Raw genomic sequence first — 21,074 nt, 5'->3', positions numbered from 1 at the left:
ATGTCCTAAATAAATAGCTGCTCCAGTTTATTTCAAAATAAGGTCAAATTTCCTTTGATTAGTAGATAGAATTCAGAATAAGAGATTAGAGTGTACAATACAGCTTAGATTTCGACAGCATGCTTAAGGTCTCAAAATATTTGATTTTGATTTGATTTATCATTGGCACTTGTATTAGTGTGCAGTGAAAAGTATTGCTTCTTGCGTGCTATACAGACAAAGCATACCATTCATAGAGAAGGAAAGGAGAAAGTTTAGAATGTAGTGTTACAGTCATATACTTTTGAATGGACCTATCTCGTATTAAATTGATTAAGGTTAAGCTGAGCAGCAGGGAAGAAGCTGTTCTTGAGTCGGCTGGTACGTGACCTCAGACTTTTGTATCTTTTTCCCGACGGAAGAAGGTGAAAGAGAGTATGTCCTGGATGCGTGGGGTCCTTGATTTTGCTGGCTGCCTTTTCAAGGCAGTGAGAAGTGAAGACAGAGTTAATGGATGGGAGGCTGGTTTGTGTGATGGACTGGACTTCGTTCACGGCCCTTTGTAGTTTTTTGCGGTCTTGGACAGAGCAGGAGCCATAACAAGCTGTGATACAATCAGAAAAAATGCTTTCTATGGTGCACCTGTAAACATTTGTGAGAGTCGTAGCAGACATGCCAAATTTCCTTAGCCTCCTGAGAAAGTAGAGGTGTTGGTGGGTCCAGGACAGGTTGTTGGTCACCTAGAAACTTGAAGCTCTCAACCATTTCCACTTTGTCTCCACTGATGTAGATAAGGGCATGTCCTCCACTACGCTTCCTGAAGTCGATGACTATCACTTTGTTTCTTTGGTATGGCAGGAATATATACTAGCTTTCTGTCAACTTAGAATACCGCTTTGTGCTAATCACACACTTTAGGATACCATCTCTCAACCTTGCCACGGATTACTGCTGTCAAGAAAGGGAGTTCAGAACAACTGCGTTAAATAAACTTATTTGGTCACAGGCTATTAAAAACGCAAAGTGAAATTTTGTCTTGGAGGAACTATCTTCTGGGACAGAAACACATCGACTCAAAAGTAATTAGAAGGTTTGTGTCTATTTAATTACAGTGTCAAATCACGTTCATTCATCTCGTACCTAATCCAATTAATCATAATGCTTGTGCCAGTAGCAGGGACTAAGATGTTATGAGGCATGCAAGGGATTACATTAGTCCATCTTAAAAACATTCCATTTTTAATTTCTTAGCAAGCGGATATCAAATTCTTAGCTTGAACAATTTGCTTTTGTTTGATTCAGCCAATGAGCAAAGAAATTTGTTTTGCAAGCTAGATTTGGAGATTTAGATTTTGCAGGGAACATAGAACTCGAAACAGAAATAAATAACACTGTTGATTTGACTAACCTGCAAAATAAATGGATACCTGGACTGAACATTCTTGATGCTAACATTAAGCCTGGAATTTATCTAAAATCAAACAGGAATGGAGGAGGGTCAGCAAACAAAATGGCCATCCTGTGACAAACCTCAGATTCCACCCTCTATCTTTTTGAGGGGGGCAGGAGATGAAATGGGCGCCAAACCGACCTCAATTAAACTGTGGCGGACTCACTCTCCAGTCAGCTTTATGATTTTCTGCGAGGTGGTCGAGGTTCTGCAGTTGTCGAGTTTCACATCAGGTGGGAAGTGAAGTGCTTTCAACTGGGGAGGAAGCTCCATGTTTGGGAACTGCCGATCAATCAGTTCCGGCAGCACCAATAACATCTTGATGGGAGACGATGGCCGAATGGTATCATCGCTAGAACTATTAATCCAGAAACATAGCTAATGTTCTGGGGACCCGGATTCCAATCCCACCACGGCAGATGGTGGAATTTGAATTCAATGAAAAAAATATCTGGAATTAAAAATCTACTGATGACCATGAAACCATTGTCAATTGTCGGAAAAACCCATCTGGTTCACTAATTATTAGTCCTTTAAGGGAAGGAAATCTGCCATCGTTACCTGGTCTGGCCTGCACATGACTTCAGAGCCACAACAATGTGGTTGACTCTCAACTGCCCTCTGAAATGGCCTAGCCAAGGACAACTAGGGATGGGCAATAAATGCTGGCCAGCCCATGTCTCCCACAAATGAATTTTAAAAATGTTAGACTGCAAGAGAAGGAGAAAAGAGGCTGTTTCCCTGGAAACAGGCAAGCACAGGGTCATGTGTAAGGTGGTGGCGGGGGGGGTGGGGGATTTCCATTTCTTCACATATCAAAAATAAGTGGATGAATTTTCTGCAAGTGAATCATAGAATAATGATTGCTCAGTCATGCAGAACTTGAATATTACTGAAAACAGACATGCTTTTCATATTCCACTGATCAGGAAAGATGCAAGAACGTAAAAGGGAGCAACCATTTATACTGCATGATAAAAGGATGCTTGTAGTACCGTGGCCCCTTTAAGGGGGCAATCCCCGAGGGCCATATGACCGGGCTGGATCCTACGGAGAGGCCGCATGAAAAGCCGAGCCAATCGGGAGCAAGGGTGCACGTCCTGGGTCAGGGAGGAACCTCAGTTGGAGGCAGGGAGAAGGAGGAGAGTAGGCCCTTTACAACTTGAAGCCACAACAAAGTCATTCCACTGCTGATTCTTTAGCAAGTTGCCTCAGATTGGTCAAGATATTGCCATGGCGAATGCGCCAGGGACGACATCATCATCCTCTTCCTCCCCCAGAATGCAGGCTTTTGTTTAAGAGAGTTGTGGCAGCAGCACCTCGCGTGGATCCAGAAAGTTTGGTGGGTAAGTTGTTTCTGATTTTGACCTTTGCTGCCGTTTCCTCCAGATGTTCCGGTAAGGTCACAGTGCTATCTACTCTCAAGTGTGTTGGGTTGGGATTGTTCTTTAGTCTCTGGCCGTCCAGGTGGATGCGTGTTATTTTTGGCACTGCCAGTGTGGAAGTGGAACACACTGGATATAGTTTTAGAGGAATTCAACGCGAGGTTCCATGTGTTGCAGCAACTCTTTGCATCACATCTGTTAAAGGTCTGGTCTGGAGGGCAGCAGGATGAAGCTCGAGTGGCACAACAGATGTCAACAGCACAGATGAACCTGCGGGATGTAGGTTTTGGCAGGTCATTTGTATGTACATTGAATAGGATTGGGATTAACACTGAGCCTTGTATGTGGGCCTGTCTATGGATCAGTGTTCACCTCATGCCTCAGTCAGTATCCAGGCACCTTTGATCTGGCCGCAAGAATGAATTCCAAGAGAAAATTAAAGGATATCTGAGAGCCATCCCCAACCACCCCAGTATCAACACAGAGCAGCCCTCTGGCTTTACATAACATTGTTTGCCTTGGAAATTAAGAAGTAGGTCACTAGGCCTTGGCCTCCTCTGCTACTTCCCTCAGGCTAAACACACTGTCACTCATGTCCGATCCGACATTGCTGATGCTGCCACCCTGTCATTAACCACATTCCGTGACACACTTTGGGTCAGCCGTTTCCATAATGTGAACATGTACAAGCCTCCAGGTGCCAGCTAGGAAGAGCCAGTCCTGCCAATTCTGCCCCATCCAGCTAACTACCCGGGAGACTTCAACAGGTTTTTATTTTTTATTCATTCGTGGGACGTGGGTCTTGCTGGCTGGTCAGCACTTAGTGCCCACCCTAGTTGCTCAAGGGCAGCTGAGAGTCAACCACATTGCTGTGGCTCTGGAGTCACATGTAGGCCAGACCGGGTAAGGGCTGCAGATTTCCTTCCTAAAGGACATTAGTGAACCAGATGGGTTTTTCTGAGAGTTGACAATGGTTTTATGGTCCTCAGTTAAAATGTCCAAAGATGTGCAGATTAGGTACATTGACCACGCTAAATTACCCCTTAGTGTCCCAAGATGTGTTGACAAAAGGAGATTAGCAGGATAAATATTGTTTGCCTTGGAAATTAAGATTATGGGGTCAACCTGGAAAGAGTCAGTGCACACTTGATGGGCTGAATGGCCTACATCTGCACTGTAGAGATTCTATGAGTAGATTCTTAATTCAATTTTTTTTTATTGAATTCAAATTCCACCATCTGCTGTGGCAAGATTCGAACCCGGGTCCCCAGAACATTAGCCGAGTTTCTGGATTAATAGTCTAACGATAATACCACTAGGCCATCGCCTCCCCCTACTGACACACTGGGGTTACTCAACGCCAGAAACAACTTCACTCTGATAAACAAGCTAAACTACACCGGTACTGCGTAATGAGGCATGTATAACCATCCTGACTGAGAAACGATGATCATATGATACATGCAAATCAGCAACATCTCATCTTACAAATCTTTTGCTTTTGTTATGCGGGGCAATATCTCGAATCACACCATTTTTTAAAAATACAGAACTATGTCTTTGAATTTACCAAAGGAAGAGGCAGGAAGGGGTGGATGGCTGGCTGGGGAAGAATCACAGAATCTCCATAGTGCAGAAGGAGGCCATTCGGCCCATCGAGTCTGCACCGACAACAATCCCACCCAGGCTCTATCCCCGTAACCCCCACATATTTACCCGACTAATCCCCCTAACACAATGGAGCAATTTAGCATGGCCAATCCACCGAGCCAGCACATCTTTGGAAGGAGAGAATGAATTAAACAAATAGTTGTTCTTTTTGTGAGGAATTATAAAGTAAACATAAAATCTCATTAAAAGTCATATTGAGCCTAACTATTGTGAGAAAGAAGGTGGACCCAATTAGTTGATGCACTGGAGGTTTTTAGTTCAGTTTCTACAATGCCCAGTTTGGTAACAGGGCGTTGTAGAGACAGTCTGGCAGAAGGGATGCAGGAGCTAGACAGAGTCTGGAGACTAATTAATATAGGTTATAAGCAGCAATTATATAAGAGAGTCTCTAAAGTAGTGTTAACTTTTCCTTTGTTGACCTTCTGAATCATATCTGCAATTAGTCTGTTGATTGCAGGCACTCACGTCATAATTCATGTCTATAATTTTATTCATGGACACAAAAGTTAGAAATAGTTACATAAACAGAACCATTCTTACCTGAAAACAATGAGGGCGATTCTACAGGGGGGACAGGCCAGGAGAAAGATCTGTAATTAAAAAAACAACATTCTTTTAGTTTTTTTAAACCAAAAAGATCCTTACTGCATATTTTTATTACGATGCTTTTTTGAATGCAGATGCACAGAAGCCTGACTGGAAATAGATTGCAGGGAGTTTGGTTTTAACTGAGACAGGTGATGCTGCCAGGGATGCCCGCAGCAGGTGGTGCAAGCAAATAAGGTGTGGCCCAGCTGATTTTTTTACCTTTGAGCCTACATCCAGCTCCTGCCCCTATCCAGTAGGAATGGTGTTGAGACTAGCAGAAAAGATTGGGGGTGGGAATACACCCCATAATTAAAAAATAAATGTTACTACTTCTGACCATTCTGCTGTTCCCCCAACCCCGGGACAGCTATCTCTGGTGGGTTTGCTCCATTCAGGCTTTCTTAGAAATATAGAAAATAGCAGGAGTAGGCCATTCAGCCCTTCAAGCCTGCCCTGCCATTTAATATGATCGTGGCTGATCCTCTATCTCAGCACCATATTCCCCTGCTTTCTCCATACTCCCTGAAGCCTTTAATGTCTAGAAATCTATCTCCTCCTTAAATATATTTAGTGAGTTGGCCTCCTAGGCCTTCTGTGGTAGAAAGTTCCACAGGTTCACCACCCTCTGAGTGAAGAGGTTTCTCCTCATCTCAGTCCTAAATGGCCTACCCGGTAGCCCGAGACTGTGACCCTTGTTCTAGTTCCAGAGGAAACAATATCCCTGTATCCAGTCTTGTCGTGCCTTGTCAGAGTTTCATACATGTCAATTAGGCCCCCTCTCATTCTTCGCAATTCCAGTGAATACTGGCCCAGCAGGCTCAATCTCTCCTCATATGACAGTCCTGCCATGCCAGGAATCAGTCTGGTGAACCTTCGCTGCACTTCCTCAATGACCACAACTGTACACAATACTCCTTTGTGTTGTAGGCAAAATAACATTGTGACATTGTCACGCAGCTCTTTGATTATTATCAGGCCATTATTTGCCTGGTGGTTTAAGTGTTGGCCTGGGAGCAGTCTATATACTGGCTCTCTCAGCTGTACAGAAACGGGTCAATGTAAGAAATAAGCTGAAGATCGCAAAAATAACTCAAGAGAATATTCTTAAATAGGATTCACATTCTACTTTTTACTGCCTAATGACATTGCTGTTGTGAGACTTGCACAAACTGCTGCATGCGTACTTTTGTAGAATGTATCTATTAAAAATGGAGGCAGCCGAAGGACTGTTAAGTGGTCAATGATAAAATTTCTCATCAACAGTGTAACAATGCAAACAAAACCAAAACCAGTCTCCAATTATGCTGCTGACTGCACTTAAACAGTTTTCAAGAAACTACAAAGGATCATGAATGAAATCCAATTCATCACGCAAACCAGCCTCCCATCCATTGACACCGTCTACACTTCCCGCTGTCTCGGAAAAGCAGCTAGCGTATTCAAAGACCCCACGCACCCCGGGCATTCTCTCTTCCACCTTCTCCCATCAGGGAAAAGATACAAAAGTACAAAGGTCACATCGACTCAAGAACAGTTTCTTCCCTACTTCATCAGACTTTTGAATGGATCTACCATATATTAAGTTGATTTTTCTCCACACCCTAATTATGACTGTAACATTATAGTCTGCCTCCTCTCCTTTCCTTCTCCATGTATTGAATGCTTTGTCTGTTTAGCACACAAGAAACAATATTTATATCAATACATGTGACAATAATAAAATCAATCAAATTTGGCCAGCTTCCTTTTGAATGATTCCAATAAATCAATCAATGCACGCAATCCATTGCAGACATCAACAACTCTAAGAATTAATTTGTATTATGTAATTATGTTCTTTGCCTTTGTAACATCATCTTTGGCCTTATCTTCCCCAACTTATCCAAACTGATTAGCCTTTCCACCTGCATGAAGTCTTGCCTTTCATTATTTTAATGGGCGTAATCAAACCTCCTTGAAGTTTGAGGCTTTCCAAAAGTAAAACTCTGCCCATCACGATCATTCAGAAGCCTTAAACTAGGGTCAGACAGAAAGCGGAGATAGAAACATAGAAAAACTACAGCACAAACAGGCCCTTCGGCCCACAAGTTGTGCCGAACACATCCCTACCTTCTAGACCTACCTATAACCCTCCATCCTATTACGCTCCATATACTCATTCAGGAGTCTCTTAAAAGACCCGATTGAGTTTGCCTCCACCACCACTGACGGCAGCCGATTCCACTCGCCCACCACCCTCTGTGTGAAAAACTTACCCCTAACATCTCCCCTGTACCTACCCCCCAGCACCTTAAACTTGTGTCCTCTCGTAGCAGACATTTCCACCCTGGGAAAAAGCCTCTGAGAGTCCACCCGATCTATGCCTCAATTGACTCAGATTGTGAACAATCTGGGTCAATCTGAGACAGTGGCCAGAAAGGGGTGTAGCTGGCAGCAAAGGGTGTCAGAGGCAATGAGACTTCAGTTCTCCCACTATTTGATAGCCTTCCAGGTGTGTTATCCTTTCTGTAGTGCAGTGGCTTTCGCATTCGCCTAACAAGCGAAAGGCTCCCAGTTCGAAACTGGGCAGAAACATTTGCACACGATTTTAATCTCAGAGTGAGGAAAAGAACAGTTAGCTTACAAAGTTCCAGACTGAGGAACTCACAATACATCAGTGGTAGAGGTGATGGAGGAGGAAGTGGGTAATAAACAAAATCATTTGGAGAGTTAATGATTATGTTTCACAACTTGTATAGATGGGGTTAAGCCTATTTTTTCTACTCCATTAATCTGCCAGAATTGCCTCAGTGAATGCTCAGAATACTAAAAATAATTTCACATTTATTGTAGTGTGGGACTAAATGCTTAGGTCGGTGACTCATTAATTTGGTAACTATAAATACAACTCAAAATGGTCAGCCCTAGAAGGAAGAAAGATTGCCCAATATTCAGCACCCATTTGCAGTCCTCAGTTACTGAAGCAGTCCATGTCCATATGCAGCAAGCTTAGGACAATATTCAGGCTTGAGCTGATAAGTGGCAAGTAACATTGTGCCACGCAAGTGCCAGGCAATGACTATCTCCAACAAGTGAGAATCTAACCATTGTCCCTTGACATTCAAAGGGCATTACCATCACTGAATCCCCACTATCAACATCCTGGGGGGTTACCATTGACCAGAAACTGAAAATCATAGAAACCCTACAGTGCAGAAGGCGGCCATTCGGCCCATTGAGTCTGCACCTACAACAATCTCACTCCAGGCCATATCCCCACAACCCCACACATTTACTCAGCTAAATCCCTCTAATCTACACGTCCTGGGACACAAAGGGTCAATTTAGCATGTCTATCAACCTATCCCGCACATCTTTGGACTGTGGGAGGAAACCGGAGCACCCGGAGAAAACCCACGCAGACACGGGAAGAACATGGAAACTCCGCACAGACAGTGACCCAAGCCGGGAATCGAACCCTGGTCCCTGGAGCTGTGAGGCAGCAGTGCTAACCACTGTGCCAAAAAGGACCAGCCATATAAATATTGTGGCTACATGAACAGGTCAAGAGACTGAGAATTCTGTGGTGAATAACTCACCTCCTGACTCCCCAAAGTACATCTCAAGACTGGATGAGAGATTCTCCACTTGCCTGGATGATTACAATTCCATTAACACTCAGGAAGCATGACACTATCCAGGACAAAGCACCCTATTCACCATATTCAACATTCACTTCCTCTTTCACGAGTGCACAGTGGTGGCAGTGTGTATTATCTACAAGATGCAGTACAGCAATTCACCAAGGCTGCTTCAACCCCACCTTCCAAACTCTCAGCTCTATCACCAGAAGGACAAAGGCAGCAGATGTATGGAAGCACCACCATCTGCAAGTTCACTGCTCAAAGCAATTCTCTCTTTGTACTGAAGTGCCATAATACATGCTTTCATGTCATCTCAGGTAGCCAAAGATCAGAGGAGCAATGTCAATCAGCAAAGCCCCAGAGCAACCTTTCGTTTCGTTATAGTGTCAGCATGGGGGGGAGGGGGACCAGGACATGTTGTTGGTGATCTGGACACCTAAAATCTTGAAGCTTTCGACCCTTCTATTTCATCCCTGTTGCTGTAGAAGAACTAGTTGGCTGTAGAGATTTGCATTCTAATCAGTATTCTGTAACTTGATTTTGTGTCTCTGTGCCCTGTTTGAGAGCAGATTTCTACTCCATCCAACGAAGGAGCAGCGCTCCAAAAGCTAATGGTATTTGCTACCAAATAAACCTGTTGGACTTTAACCTGGTGTTGTTAAAACTCTTACTGTGTTCACCCCAGTCCAACGCCGGCATCTCCACATCATGATGTAGACAGGGGCATGTTCTCCTTCACGCTTCCTGAAGTCGATGACAATCTCCTTCATTTTGTTGACATTGAGGGAGAGATTATTGTCCTTGCACCAATTCACCAGATTCTCTATCTCACTCCTGTACTCTGTCTCATCATTGTTTGAGGTCCGACCCACTACGGTGGTGTCGTCAGCAAACTTGAAAATCGAGTTGGAGGGGAATTTGGCCGCACAGTTATAGGTGTATAAGGAGTATAGTAGGGGACTGAGAACACAGCCTTGTGGGGCACCGGTGTTGAGGATGATCGTTGAGCAGGTGTTTTTCACAGAGCCACAAAGATGTCTTTGGCCTCCCCTTGCCCCGATTGTCAGCCTCCGATCCGCCCCCTCAGCAGCTTGATTCTTTGCTGATCCCCCCCACCCAACTTCACATTATCATGGTCTCTCCAACTGCCTCTTCCAACCTCACCTCTATCACCTCATGCTCCCCATTCCCCCCGATTATGAAATCTCCCTCCCCGCTCCCCTCAATTGTTGCCTCTCCCCTTTCGCACAACCTATGACTTCCTTCCGACCCAACTCAGCCACTTTCAGTCTCCAACACCACCCCCCCCCCCCCCCAAAATACTGGGACCATTAGGTTTATAATTGCAAATTTTGTACTTTTTCTGTGAAGCTAAACATTTGCTTCATCTGCCTATTGATCCCTTTATTTCTAAACAGATGTGTGTAATCAATCTTAATGACATTCTCCTTGAAGTCAAAAGAATGTTATATTGATCAATTCCCTCCCCCACATCAGAAAGAATTTCCACATTCTCAGTGTGTCCCTGGCAGCCACACTGTCTCCCGTAAGCAAATGCTTATTTTCTGGGCAAGTGCCAAAATACCATGACTGTGAAGTCATGCCATCATGTCTTCAATCTCACCCGGAAAGATGAGTGTTTGGGTGAATTCTGAGGGATCTTTGCCACACTCTGCAGCGTGGCTAATGACATGTGCTTTCTATAATAGCAGATCAATGTCACTGTCATAATTCTCATTCTCGGTTTTCTTACTTGGGCCAAATTCAGTTCTATTGCAGTCGCTAAAAGTTTGGGTGCTCTCTGCCTTGTAGATAACTGGCAAAGGTCCTGCAAAAACTGCGTCTTTTGATAATGTGGCCTGACCCCTTTAGCTGTTTCAGTCAGTCAACACTTAATTAATTCTCTTCCTTCCAGTGCTTATCATATTGTATCATTAGTTTCACATACTGATAATTGAAAATTGTAGCAGTCAATTGTGTGGGGAGCGATCAAAGTGCAGTGCTGGAATTTAGGATGCATAAAGTTGCACTAATTTCTTGGAGTTAAAAACACATTCAAAGACCAAGGGAGAGCATCTCTAAGGCACCACTCACTAATTATAGACCAAATGCATCTTGTGCACACAATTGCAACAGCTCTCTGGTGCATACTCTGTCACAGCTAAACAAGTATGGCAACCATGGTACCCAGATGTTGTAATTAGTAGAGACTCCAAATCAAAACAAACACATTTGATGCTTTTGTCAAAATACTAACTGATTAAGCAGGTGCATCTATCATTCCATGAGGGAATTGTGCTCTCACCTAGTTTCCTAGAATTTGATAGTGCATCCTTTTACAGTATTCACCAATTGGAAACCTCAGGATCCCTAAAGTGCAGAAGGAGGCCATTCGGCCCATCGAGCCTGCGCCGCCAACAATCCCACCCAGTCTCTATCCCTGTAACCCAAAATATTTACCCTGCTAATCTCCCTGATACTAAAGGGCAATTTAACACGGCCAAATCAACCTAACAAGCACGTCTTTTGGACTGTGGGAGGAAACTGGAGCACCCGGAGGAAACCCACGCAGACATGGGGAGAATGTGCACATCCCAGACAGATAGTCACCCAAGGCCGGAACTGAACCCAGGTCCTGGGGCTGTGAGGCAGCAATGTTAACCACTGTGCCACCATGCCACCCACAGAATCAAGGAATGTTTACAGCACAGGAGGCTGTGATCGAGCCTGTCCTTTGGCTAACAAAAAAATCAATTTTAGATTTTTAAAAAATCGACAACTAACTCATCAACCGCTGTTGATGGGAAAGAGTTCCAAACTTCCCTCACCCCTCATCTGAGATTCCCCAACAAGCAGAAAGCCCAAACTATCCCATCTGTTTCCCTTAACATCTTGCAAACTACAATCAAATCTCCCCTGAACCATCTGAAATTTCAGGAAATTCAACCCACTCTCGCCTGAACTTTCCAGAAGTTCAGGTCCAGGCACAGGGACTAAAAAAACCCCCACAACTTATAACAATCTTTCAGTGTGGCTCATGTGTCAGCATTGACCTCCAAGATGGTGTGGAAACAAGTTCCACCCAAGATGTTGAGCGGATGATATAAAGTATTTTCAGGGTATAACTGAGGGAGAGGTACCATTTTTCAGCGATGTACCACAAAGCAGGCATGGTTGGTAAGTTTGCAGATGACACCAAGATCTTGATCAATTGGGACAGTGGGCTGACGAATGGCAGATGGAGTTTAATTTAGAAAAATGCGAGGTGATGCATTTTGGTAGATTGAACCAGGGCAGGACTTACTCAGTTAATGGGAGGGCGTTGGGGAGAGTTACAGAACAAAGAGATCTAGGGGTACGTGTTCATAGCTCCTTGAAAGTGCAGTCACAGGTGGACAGAGTGGTGAAGAAGGCATTCGGCATGCTTGGTTTCATCGGTCAGAACATTGAATACAGGAGTTGGGACGTCTTGTTGAAGTTGCACAAGACATTGGTAAGGCCACACTTGGAATACTGTGTACAGTTCTGGTCACCCCATTATAGAAAGGATATTATTAAACTAGAAAGAGTGCAGAAGACTAGGATGCTACCGGGACTTGATGGATTGAGTTACAAGGAGAGGCTGGATAGATTGGGACTTTTTTCTCTGGAGCGTAGGAGGAGGGGGGATGATCTTATAGAGGTCTATAAAATAATGAGGGTCACAGACAAGGTAGATAGTCAATATCTTTTCCCAAAGGTAGGGGAGTCTAAAACTAGAGGGCATAGGTTTAAGGCGAGAGGGGAGAGATACAAAAGTGTCCAGAGGGGAAATTTTTTCACAGAGGGTAAGAGGGTGGTGTGTGTCTGGAACAAGCTGCCAGAAGCAGGGACAATTTTGTCTTTTAAAAAGCATTTAGATAGTTACATGGGTACGATGGGTATAGAGGGATATTGGCCAAATGCGGACAATTGGGATTACCTTAGGGGTTTTTTTAAAACAAAGGGCAGCATGAACAAGTTGGGCTGAGGGGCCTGTTTCCATGCTGTAAACCTCTATCTTTCAGATGGGACATTGTCCAAAGCCTTGTATATCTACTCTGATGGTCATTAAAAGATTTTCATGGCATCATTAAAGATTTTGTGACACCATCCAAAAAACAGCAGTGTCCTGGACAACATTCCTCCCTCAAAAAACATCATTAAAAAGGAAGTCACTGATCATTCACCCGAGTTATTGCTTGTGGGACTTAAGTGTATGCAAATTGATATAAACAAGTCAGGATATAACACTGGGCGGCACAGTGGTTAGCACTGCTGCCTCATAGCGCCAGGGGCATGGATTTGATTCCAGGCTTGGTTCACAACCTGTGCGGAGTCTGCACGTTCTCCCCGTGTTTGCGTGGGGTTCCTCCGGGTGCTCTGGTTTCCTCCAGAGATGTGTGGGTTAGGTGGATTGGCCATGCTAAATTGCCCCCTAGTGTCAGGGGAATAGCTAGGGTAAATGCCTGGGGTTATGGGGATAGGCCCTGGGTGGAATTGTGGTTGGTGCAGACTCGATGGGCTGAATGGCCTCTTCCTGAACTGTAGGATTCTATGATTCTATAACATTGTACTTTATCGGTGTGAAGAAATTTGAAATGCCTCCAGTGCGTACAAATATGCAAGTTATTTATTTTCATCTGTGATCAAACCTTCTTCATTGTAGAGCATCTTCTCCCCAAAATTTCTTGGAACCAAACAGAACCTGCTCGAAATAGGCAAAATACTGCAGCTGCGGGAATCTAAAACAAAAACAGAAAGTGCTGGAGAAACTCAGCAGGTCTGACAGCATCCATGGAGGGAGAATAGAGCCAACGTTTCGAGTCAGGATGACCCTTCGTCAGAGCTGCTCTCTCCACAGATGCCGTCAGACCTAGAGTTCCTCCAGCATTTTCTGCTGGAAATAATTCCCACTGGAAAACATTCAAAGTTCTGAAACGTTATCTACATTTTTCTCTCCCCACAAATGCTGCCGAATGAGTATTTCCAACGTAAGGGAGTCAAGAAAGCAAACGGCATGCTTGCTTTCATCGGTCAGGGCATTGAGTATAAAGATTGGCAGATCATGCTACAGCTGTACAGAACCTTAGTTAGGCCCCATTTAGAATATTGTGTTCAATTCTGGTCGCCACACTACCAGAAGGACGTGGATGCTTTGGAGAGGGTACAGAAGAGGTTTGCCTGGTCTGGAAGGTATTAGCTATGAGGAGAGGTTGGATAAACTCGGTTTGTTCTCACTAGAATGACGGAGGTTGAGGGGTGACCTGATAGAGGTCTAGAAGATTATGAGTGGCATGGACAGAGTGGATAGTCAAATGCTCTTTCCTGGGGTAGAAAAGTCAAGTGCTAGGGGACAGAGGTTTAAGGTGAGTGGGGAAAAGGTGAGAGGAGATGTGTGTGGTAAGTTTTGTTTTTTTTTTTTTACACAGAGGATGGTGAGCGTCTGGAACGCGCTGCCCGGGGAGGTGGTGGAAGCAGGTACAATAGCGGCATTTAAGGGGCAACTAGACGAATACACGAATAGGATGGGAATGGCAGGATACGGATTCAGTAAGTGCAGACGGTTTTAGTTTAGGCAGGCATCATGATCGGCGCAGGCTTGGAGGGCCGAAGGGCCTGTTCCTGTGCTGTTGTGTTCTTTGTTCTTTTCTGTTATTATATCGGTTTTTCAGCACATTTTGCTTTTGGCTCGAGGTCAATTTTCAATATAAATGCTGAATTCATTTTATTTAAATTAAGTGCGCACAATTTGCGTTGCAACAACTACACAGACACAGATTTTTGGAATATCCACGAGAAAGCCCTGAAACAATCCAGAAGCTTCAAAGCTGATCAAAGCAGTGGAAGTCAATTGGTTAAAAGTTGTTCCATATTTCCCCAGAGTCAGATGCCATGTAGCATTATCAATATGGTATTATAACATGTAGATTTGGTTTCAGATAACTCTTGTTGCACAACCAAGATAGCGTAATGCATCATTATCATACCTAGATCACCACCTAAGTTTGTTGGCTTGGTTTGAAGGGCCTGAAAGGCCTGAAAGGCATCCAGCTATCAAATTTTAATCAACATGCTACTTCATTGCAAGTTGTTGACAGGATGCATTGCCTTGCTAGTACTTTTTCTCTGCCCCCTGACCAGACTGATTATAACCGTAAGCTCCCATTATTCAGACAGGAATGCGGGTAGTATGTTTTCAAACAATGCATTCCCACTTTCCGATCTGCCTGGAACTTCCAAACACTACCAGGTAAGTTACATAAAACATTAATGTTTCCTACACTTCAAAAAGTATTAATTGGCTGTCAAGTGCATCAAGACATCAGTGCATTAGTAAATGCAGTTTTTCGTTCCTTTCATAACACTAAATTTGAGAAGGAGAAAAGTTTATTTTATTTGTGTCACAAGGTTTACATTAACACTGCAATGAAGTTACTGTGAAAATCCTCTAGTCGCCACAGTCTGGTGCCTGTTCAAGTATAGTGAGGGAGAATTCAGCATGGCCAATGCACCTAGTCAGCATGTCTTTCGGACTGTGGGAGGAAACCGGAGCACCCGGGAGGAAACCCACACCGACACGGGGAGAACGTGCAAACTTCACACAGACAGTGACCCAAGCCGGGAATCGAACACGGGTCCCTGAGAGACAGCAGTGCTCACCACTGTGTCACCATGCCACCCTGTATTAAAAAATTGATTACAATTAAACTGCTGATGTCAATTAGACAAAGGTTTTAACACCACAGATGGACACCGGAATCCAAGGTTTAAAATAACAGTTATTCAGGATTCCAACAGCTGAATGTAATCCAGTGATTCCTGGTAGAAAGTACATATCCAGATGTTGGGCCAGGACAGCTTTGCTTCTTCACTACAATCAGATAGCCTACTAATACACACTGTCACACGTCACATAGGAAGAATGATTACCTGGAGATGATAACCAGGCCAACTACCAATGAAACCATATCACCCTGAGAGAGTTAACGGGGGAAATGGGGCAGGGAAGAGATCATTACTGTATCCCAAGTACTATACAAATTAATGTTGTATTATATGAGACACACTGGAGTGATCTTCCTCCAGTCAAAGCTGCAACATACTTCAGGCAGAGACAAGATGGAAGCAAGTTTTGTATTTGGGACAAATTTTACCATCAGCACCAACAATAGAACAAAGGGTATCTCATTCTGCAGCATGACGGCTGAGTGGGCAACGTGGAAACCAACCTTTCAACATCAGACAGTCACAAGTATATGATGTTATTGCATTGGAAATGAATATGGAAGAGAAATGGCAGAATGCAACAGGCTGATAATCAGCCCAAAACTCCTTTCAAAGTGTGTGTGAAGATACCAAACAGAACTAACTTCCCCAGAACCTATTTCAACAGTCAGTCACTTCCCCTTGGTGTAAAACCCCGCCTCACTTCCCTCCCCCACCCCCGTCCACTCTCCTCCTTCCTCCCCCTCTCCTACCACCCACCCATTGTCTCCTGCAGTTTAAAGGGACATGGGCCAGAACTTTCAGGCCACTCACGCGGGCAGGATCTTCCGGTCCAGTCGCCAGTGCACCTCTGCCATGGGTTTCCCTGCGGCGTGAAGTGGATTCAATGGGAAATCCCATTGACAGGTGCGGATACCAGAAAATCCCACCACTGGCAAATGGCGCACCACCTCCAGAGGCCAAGATATCTTACCCATGTTCTCTGGCTGCTTAGAAATTAGCATATGCTGCCCCTCCAAATGCCCCACATCCAGTGGCACTCTTCACTGCAGATTCCTCCAAATTCACTGATGTATCTCCACCGATAACAAAGCAATGCCCACTCCAACTAGCAACATTTCAGAAACTTTTTGTAGCCTCTCATCAAGTCAACAAAAGAAACTCTCAATCTCCAACTTTTCCAAACTGCTTTCCATTCAGCTTCATCCAGTCCACAGAAACACTCTTAACCAGAGAACTGCCACACCCCTCCACTTCAGAGATATATTCACCCTCCAATTCATAAAATCACACTGTGTAAAGGAGGCCCTTCGGCCCATCGAGTCTTCATTGCTCTTGCCAGTTTACAGAGACAAACCTCCTCTAATTCTTTCTCCTAATCCAAAAGCGGCATTTCAACTGCTCAACTGCCCATTTGGTTCGAAACCAATCTTCCCCTTTCAATTCCCATCCTCACCTGCTTGAGACCCTTCCTCTCTCTAGCGAATCCCCTTCATCCTTCCTCCAATTCGCTGAAGCATCTGACTTGCTTCAATGCTCCTCATTGCATGCACTGCCTGCAGTTCATGGGAGATGTCATAGAATCCCTACAGTGCAGGAGGAGGCCATTCAGCCCATCGGGTCCGCACCAATGACAATCCCACCTAGGTCCTATCCCCATAACCTCACACATTTACTGTGCTAATCCCTCTAACCTACGCATCCCAGGACACTAAGGGTCAATTTAGCATGGCCAATGCACCCAACCCAAACATCTTTGGAGTGTGGGAGGAAACCGGAGCACCCGGAGGAAACCCACGCAGACACGGCGAGAATATGCAAACTCCACACAGACAGTGACGCAAGCCAGGAATTGAATCCGGGTCCCTGGCACTGTGAGGCAGCAGTGCTAACCACTGTGCTACCGTGCCCCCGGGAATCGAACCCGGGTCCCTGGCGCTGTGAGGCAGCAGTGCTAACCACTGTGCTACCGTGCCCCCGGGAATCGAACCCGGGTCCCTGGCGCTGTGAGGCAGCAGTGCTAACCACTGTGCTACCGTGCCCCCGGGAATCGAACCCGGGTCCCTGGCGCTGTGAGGCAGCAGTGCTAACCACTGTGCTACCGTGCCCCCGGGAATCGAACCCGGGTCCCTGGCGCTGTGAGGCAGCAGTGCTAACCACTGTGCTACCGTGCCCCCGGGAATCGAACCCGGGTCCCTGGCGCTGTGAGGCAGCAGTGCTAACCACTGAGCCACCGTGCTGTACCATGTCGACGCTCTGTTTTTGGATCAACTTGTAGGAAGATATTCCAGATTCAGCACAAGGCCTGAAATTCCCAACTTTAGCACATGAAGCAATAGGGTCAGGAACAAGCTGAGGCCAGGCCATCAGGAAGAGGAACGTCTGTGAATGCAAATGAATTAATAATTTAGCCTCATCACTCAGGGAAAGAAAACCAATTTCTACAGTTCAAGCTGGTGTTGAGAGATTTATTTGGGTGTTTAACTGTGCATTCCTGCAAAACTCTTATATACTTGGCTACCGTTAAGGAATGAGGGTGGATTTGATAAATTCAAATTTAAGTTAATATGTTCAGGCACCCAAAACGAATGCTGCACTGAAGTAGCCTGAAATTCAATCTGGACTTAAACTCTATGACAGACTGGAGTTCATCATGTTTCACTGCTATAGGTGACATTTTAAACCGTTACCTGCCTTAGCAGCAGATTACAGTTGAACCCTTGAAAGCCCCACTAAGAACCGGCTAACTTAACAGCTAAATGAATAATAAGTGGATATTAGGTTGTTAAAGTGTCAGGAGACACTATCCCTGGGTACATACTTTTAGTCAACTCTCAACACAATGATCAAAGACCAATTGGCATAGGATTCCCAGACATGATATTAATTTTTATCTTTTCTAATTAAATAATAAAATTCTGTGGACGGCACGGTGGCACAGTGATTCACACTGCTGCCTCACAGCGCCAGGGACCTGGGTCCGATTCCAAACTCGGGCGACTGTCAGTGTGGAGTTTACACATTCTCCCCGTGTCTGTGTGGGTTTCCTTCGGGTGCTCCGGTTTCCTCCCACAGTCCAAAGATGTGCAGATTAGGTGGATTGGCCATGCTAAATTGCCTCTTAGTGTCAGGGGGACTAGCAGGGTAAATATGTGGCGTTACAGGGATAGGACGTGGGTAGGATTGTTGTTGATGCAGACTCAATGGGCCAAATGGCCTTCTTCTGTAGGGATTCTATGATTCTAACAGGATTAGGCAGGGTAGATTCAGAAAGAATGTTCCTGATGATGGGGAAGTCCAGAACTAGGGGTCATAGTTTGGGGATACGGGGTAAACCTTTTAGAACGGAGGGGAGGAGAAATTTCTTCACCCAGAGGGTGGCGAATGGTTGGAATTCACTACCACAGAAAGTAGTTGAGGCCAAAACGCTGTGTGATTTCAAGAAGAAATTAGATATAACTCTTGGGGCTGGGGGGGGCGGGGCGGGGGGGGGGGGGGGGGTGGAGGCAGGATAATGATTTTGATGATCAGCCATGACCAAAATGAATGGCGGAGCAGGCTCAGAGTGCTGAATGGCCTACTCCTGCTTCCATTTTCTATGTTTCTAAATTGCTTTCTCCACAATTGAAGGTGCATTTTACTGGGTAAATCATTGCTCTGGGACATCCAAACAATAAATGTCCCACCAAGGCCTCCTTCCGCACTGTAGGATTCTATGATACTATGAAACGTTTTGATTGCTACAACCGAGGTGATCAAAGGAATGAATAATTTTTAAAAAGCAGATTTAGGTGCACTCTGACTCTTTTGGGGAAAATAAGCAATAGGAAAACAGAGCGAGACACAAATGCGAATATGGAATAAAAACAGAAGCAACTGGAAATGCACGACAATTCCACCAGCGTCTGAAAACAAAGAAAGCTTCAGTTTAGACAAAAAGAGCCCCTATTCAGAATCTGAATCCATCTTTTTCGATCAGATTTCCCGCTTAGTTCTGGTGTTCGGTATCTGGCAGCTTTTTAAAAAGAAAATTAATGTCAGGTGGTTGGTTATATGGTTATAAGTTGTACTCGGCATGCACTCCTGCCAAACACCTGACCACTTTCCTAATGTGATCATCTGTCAAATTCCCTCCCCTACTCATCCACCCAAATTTTCCATCCTCCCCCTCCCCATTAGGAACATAAGAATGAATAGGCCATTCGACCCGTCAGGCCTGCTCCACCATTCAATAAGACCATGGCTGATCTGATTGCGGTCCCAATTCCATTACCCTGTCACCCTCTTTGCATCGGGCATAAATGGCGATGGGAGCAGAAAATCCTGTAAGATGCCCAAACTGCCTTTCATATTGATTATTGTCTCCTTCCCCCTCCCGTAAATTATCCATTCACATCGACTTGAAATATGACTGGTCTCCCATAGCATGCACCTGGCAGCCAGGCCCACCAGAGGGGCATCAGGCGAGTAGGTCATGCCCAGGCACAGTGTGGGGTGAGAGAGGCAAGGTGTTGCATTTTTACTTTTGTGCATCAGAGTAGCCTTTAAAAATGATCCCCCAATCTTTTAAAAAATCCAGTTGCTGGCGGGGCAGATTTGGGACATACCCCCTTAGCTTTTATGTCTTTAACTTGCTAACAATAGTGGAGAAAGCCACTGGAAATGTCACTTCTCCCGTCTGCTGCAACACTAGTGGCTCAAAAAAGGGGAAAATTCCACCCAATAATTATACTCCGGAATTATCTCTAATCTCATACGGAATCACAGAATCGCCACAGTGCAGGAGCCGCCATTCAGCCCATCGAGAATGCACCAACAGCAATCCTACCCACGCCCTATCCCTGTAACCCCACCTATTTACCCTGCTAAACCCCCTGACACTAAGGATCAATTTAGCATGGCCAATCAACCTAACCCACACATCTTTGGGGACTGTGGGAGGAAACCTGAGCACCCGGAGGAAACCCACGCAGACATGGGGAGAATGTGCAAACTCCACACAGACAGTGAGCTGAGGCTGGAATTGAATCCGGGTCCCTGGTAATGTGAGGCAGCCATGCTAACCACTGTGCCATGAAGTATTATACGAGTAATCAAACCCCGTCCACAATAAATTTATAAATAGAGGCAGACAATACAACAGATGGGAAGTTATGACAAACCTTCCTAAATCATTGGTTAGCCTTGTAGATGGACCAGAGCCCATGAGGGAGAGATAGTGGAATGGCCAATAACAATAAAAGGCTGAAGTCGTTAAGGAGGAATAATGAAACATGATCCTAATCATACAAGATGCAATTGCTAACGTTCACCAGAATGGCATCAGTACAATAGTAATGTTGAAAACACACTGGAGAAATTCAAACATAAAAGGGAATGGGGGGCACAGAGTTGTTTCGCAACGATGCATCTTTTCAAGGAAGGGAAACTGTTGCCGGTAGTAGGTAGGCTAATGACCAATATTGTCCTCCTGCCACTTGCAGACATTCGTACTTCTCTTACACTAAAGCTATTGAACACAGGACAAAAAAATCATCACCTAGACAATGTAAATGACCCCCGAGAAAACATCCTGCTTGTAAAAGATTTCTAGTGCAACCCCAAAATAAGTCAAATGTTTACAAAAGCAAC

General features: G+C 44.8%; 1 protein-coding gene across 1 annotated transcript in view; it reads right to left on the bottom strand.

Moving 5' to 3' along the window:
* Nucleotides 1-21,074, bottom strand: part of tmem164 (transmembrane protein 164) — a 150,339-nt gene that overhangs the window by 106,549 nt on the left and 22,716 nt on the right. Inside the window, exon 2 of the mRNA XM_078211925.1 lies at nt 5,026-5,075. Coding sequence (XP_078068051.1) covers nt 5,026-5,075 — 50 coding nt within the window. The remainder of the gene's footprint in view (nt 1-5,025; nt 5,076-21,074) is intronic.

Source organism: Mustelus asterias, chromosome 4 (genome assembly GCF_964213995.1).
Source record: "Mustelus asterias chromosome 4, sMusAst1.hap1.1, whole genome shotgun sequence".
In the NCBI taxonomy this organism is placed as follows: Eukaryota; Metazoa; Chordata; class Chondrichthyes; order Carcharhiniformes; family Triakidae; genus Mustelus; species Mustelus asterias.
The sequence above is the reverse complement of the archived record's forward strand: the minus strand, read 5'-3'. Positions and strand labels throughout refer to the sequence as shown.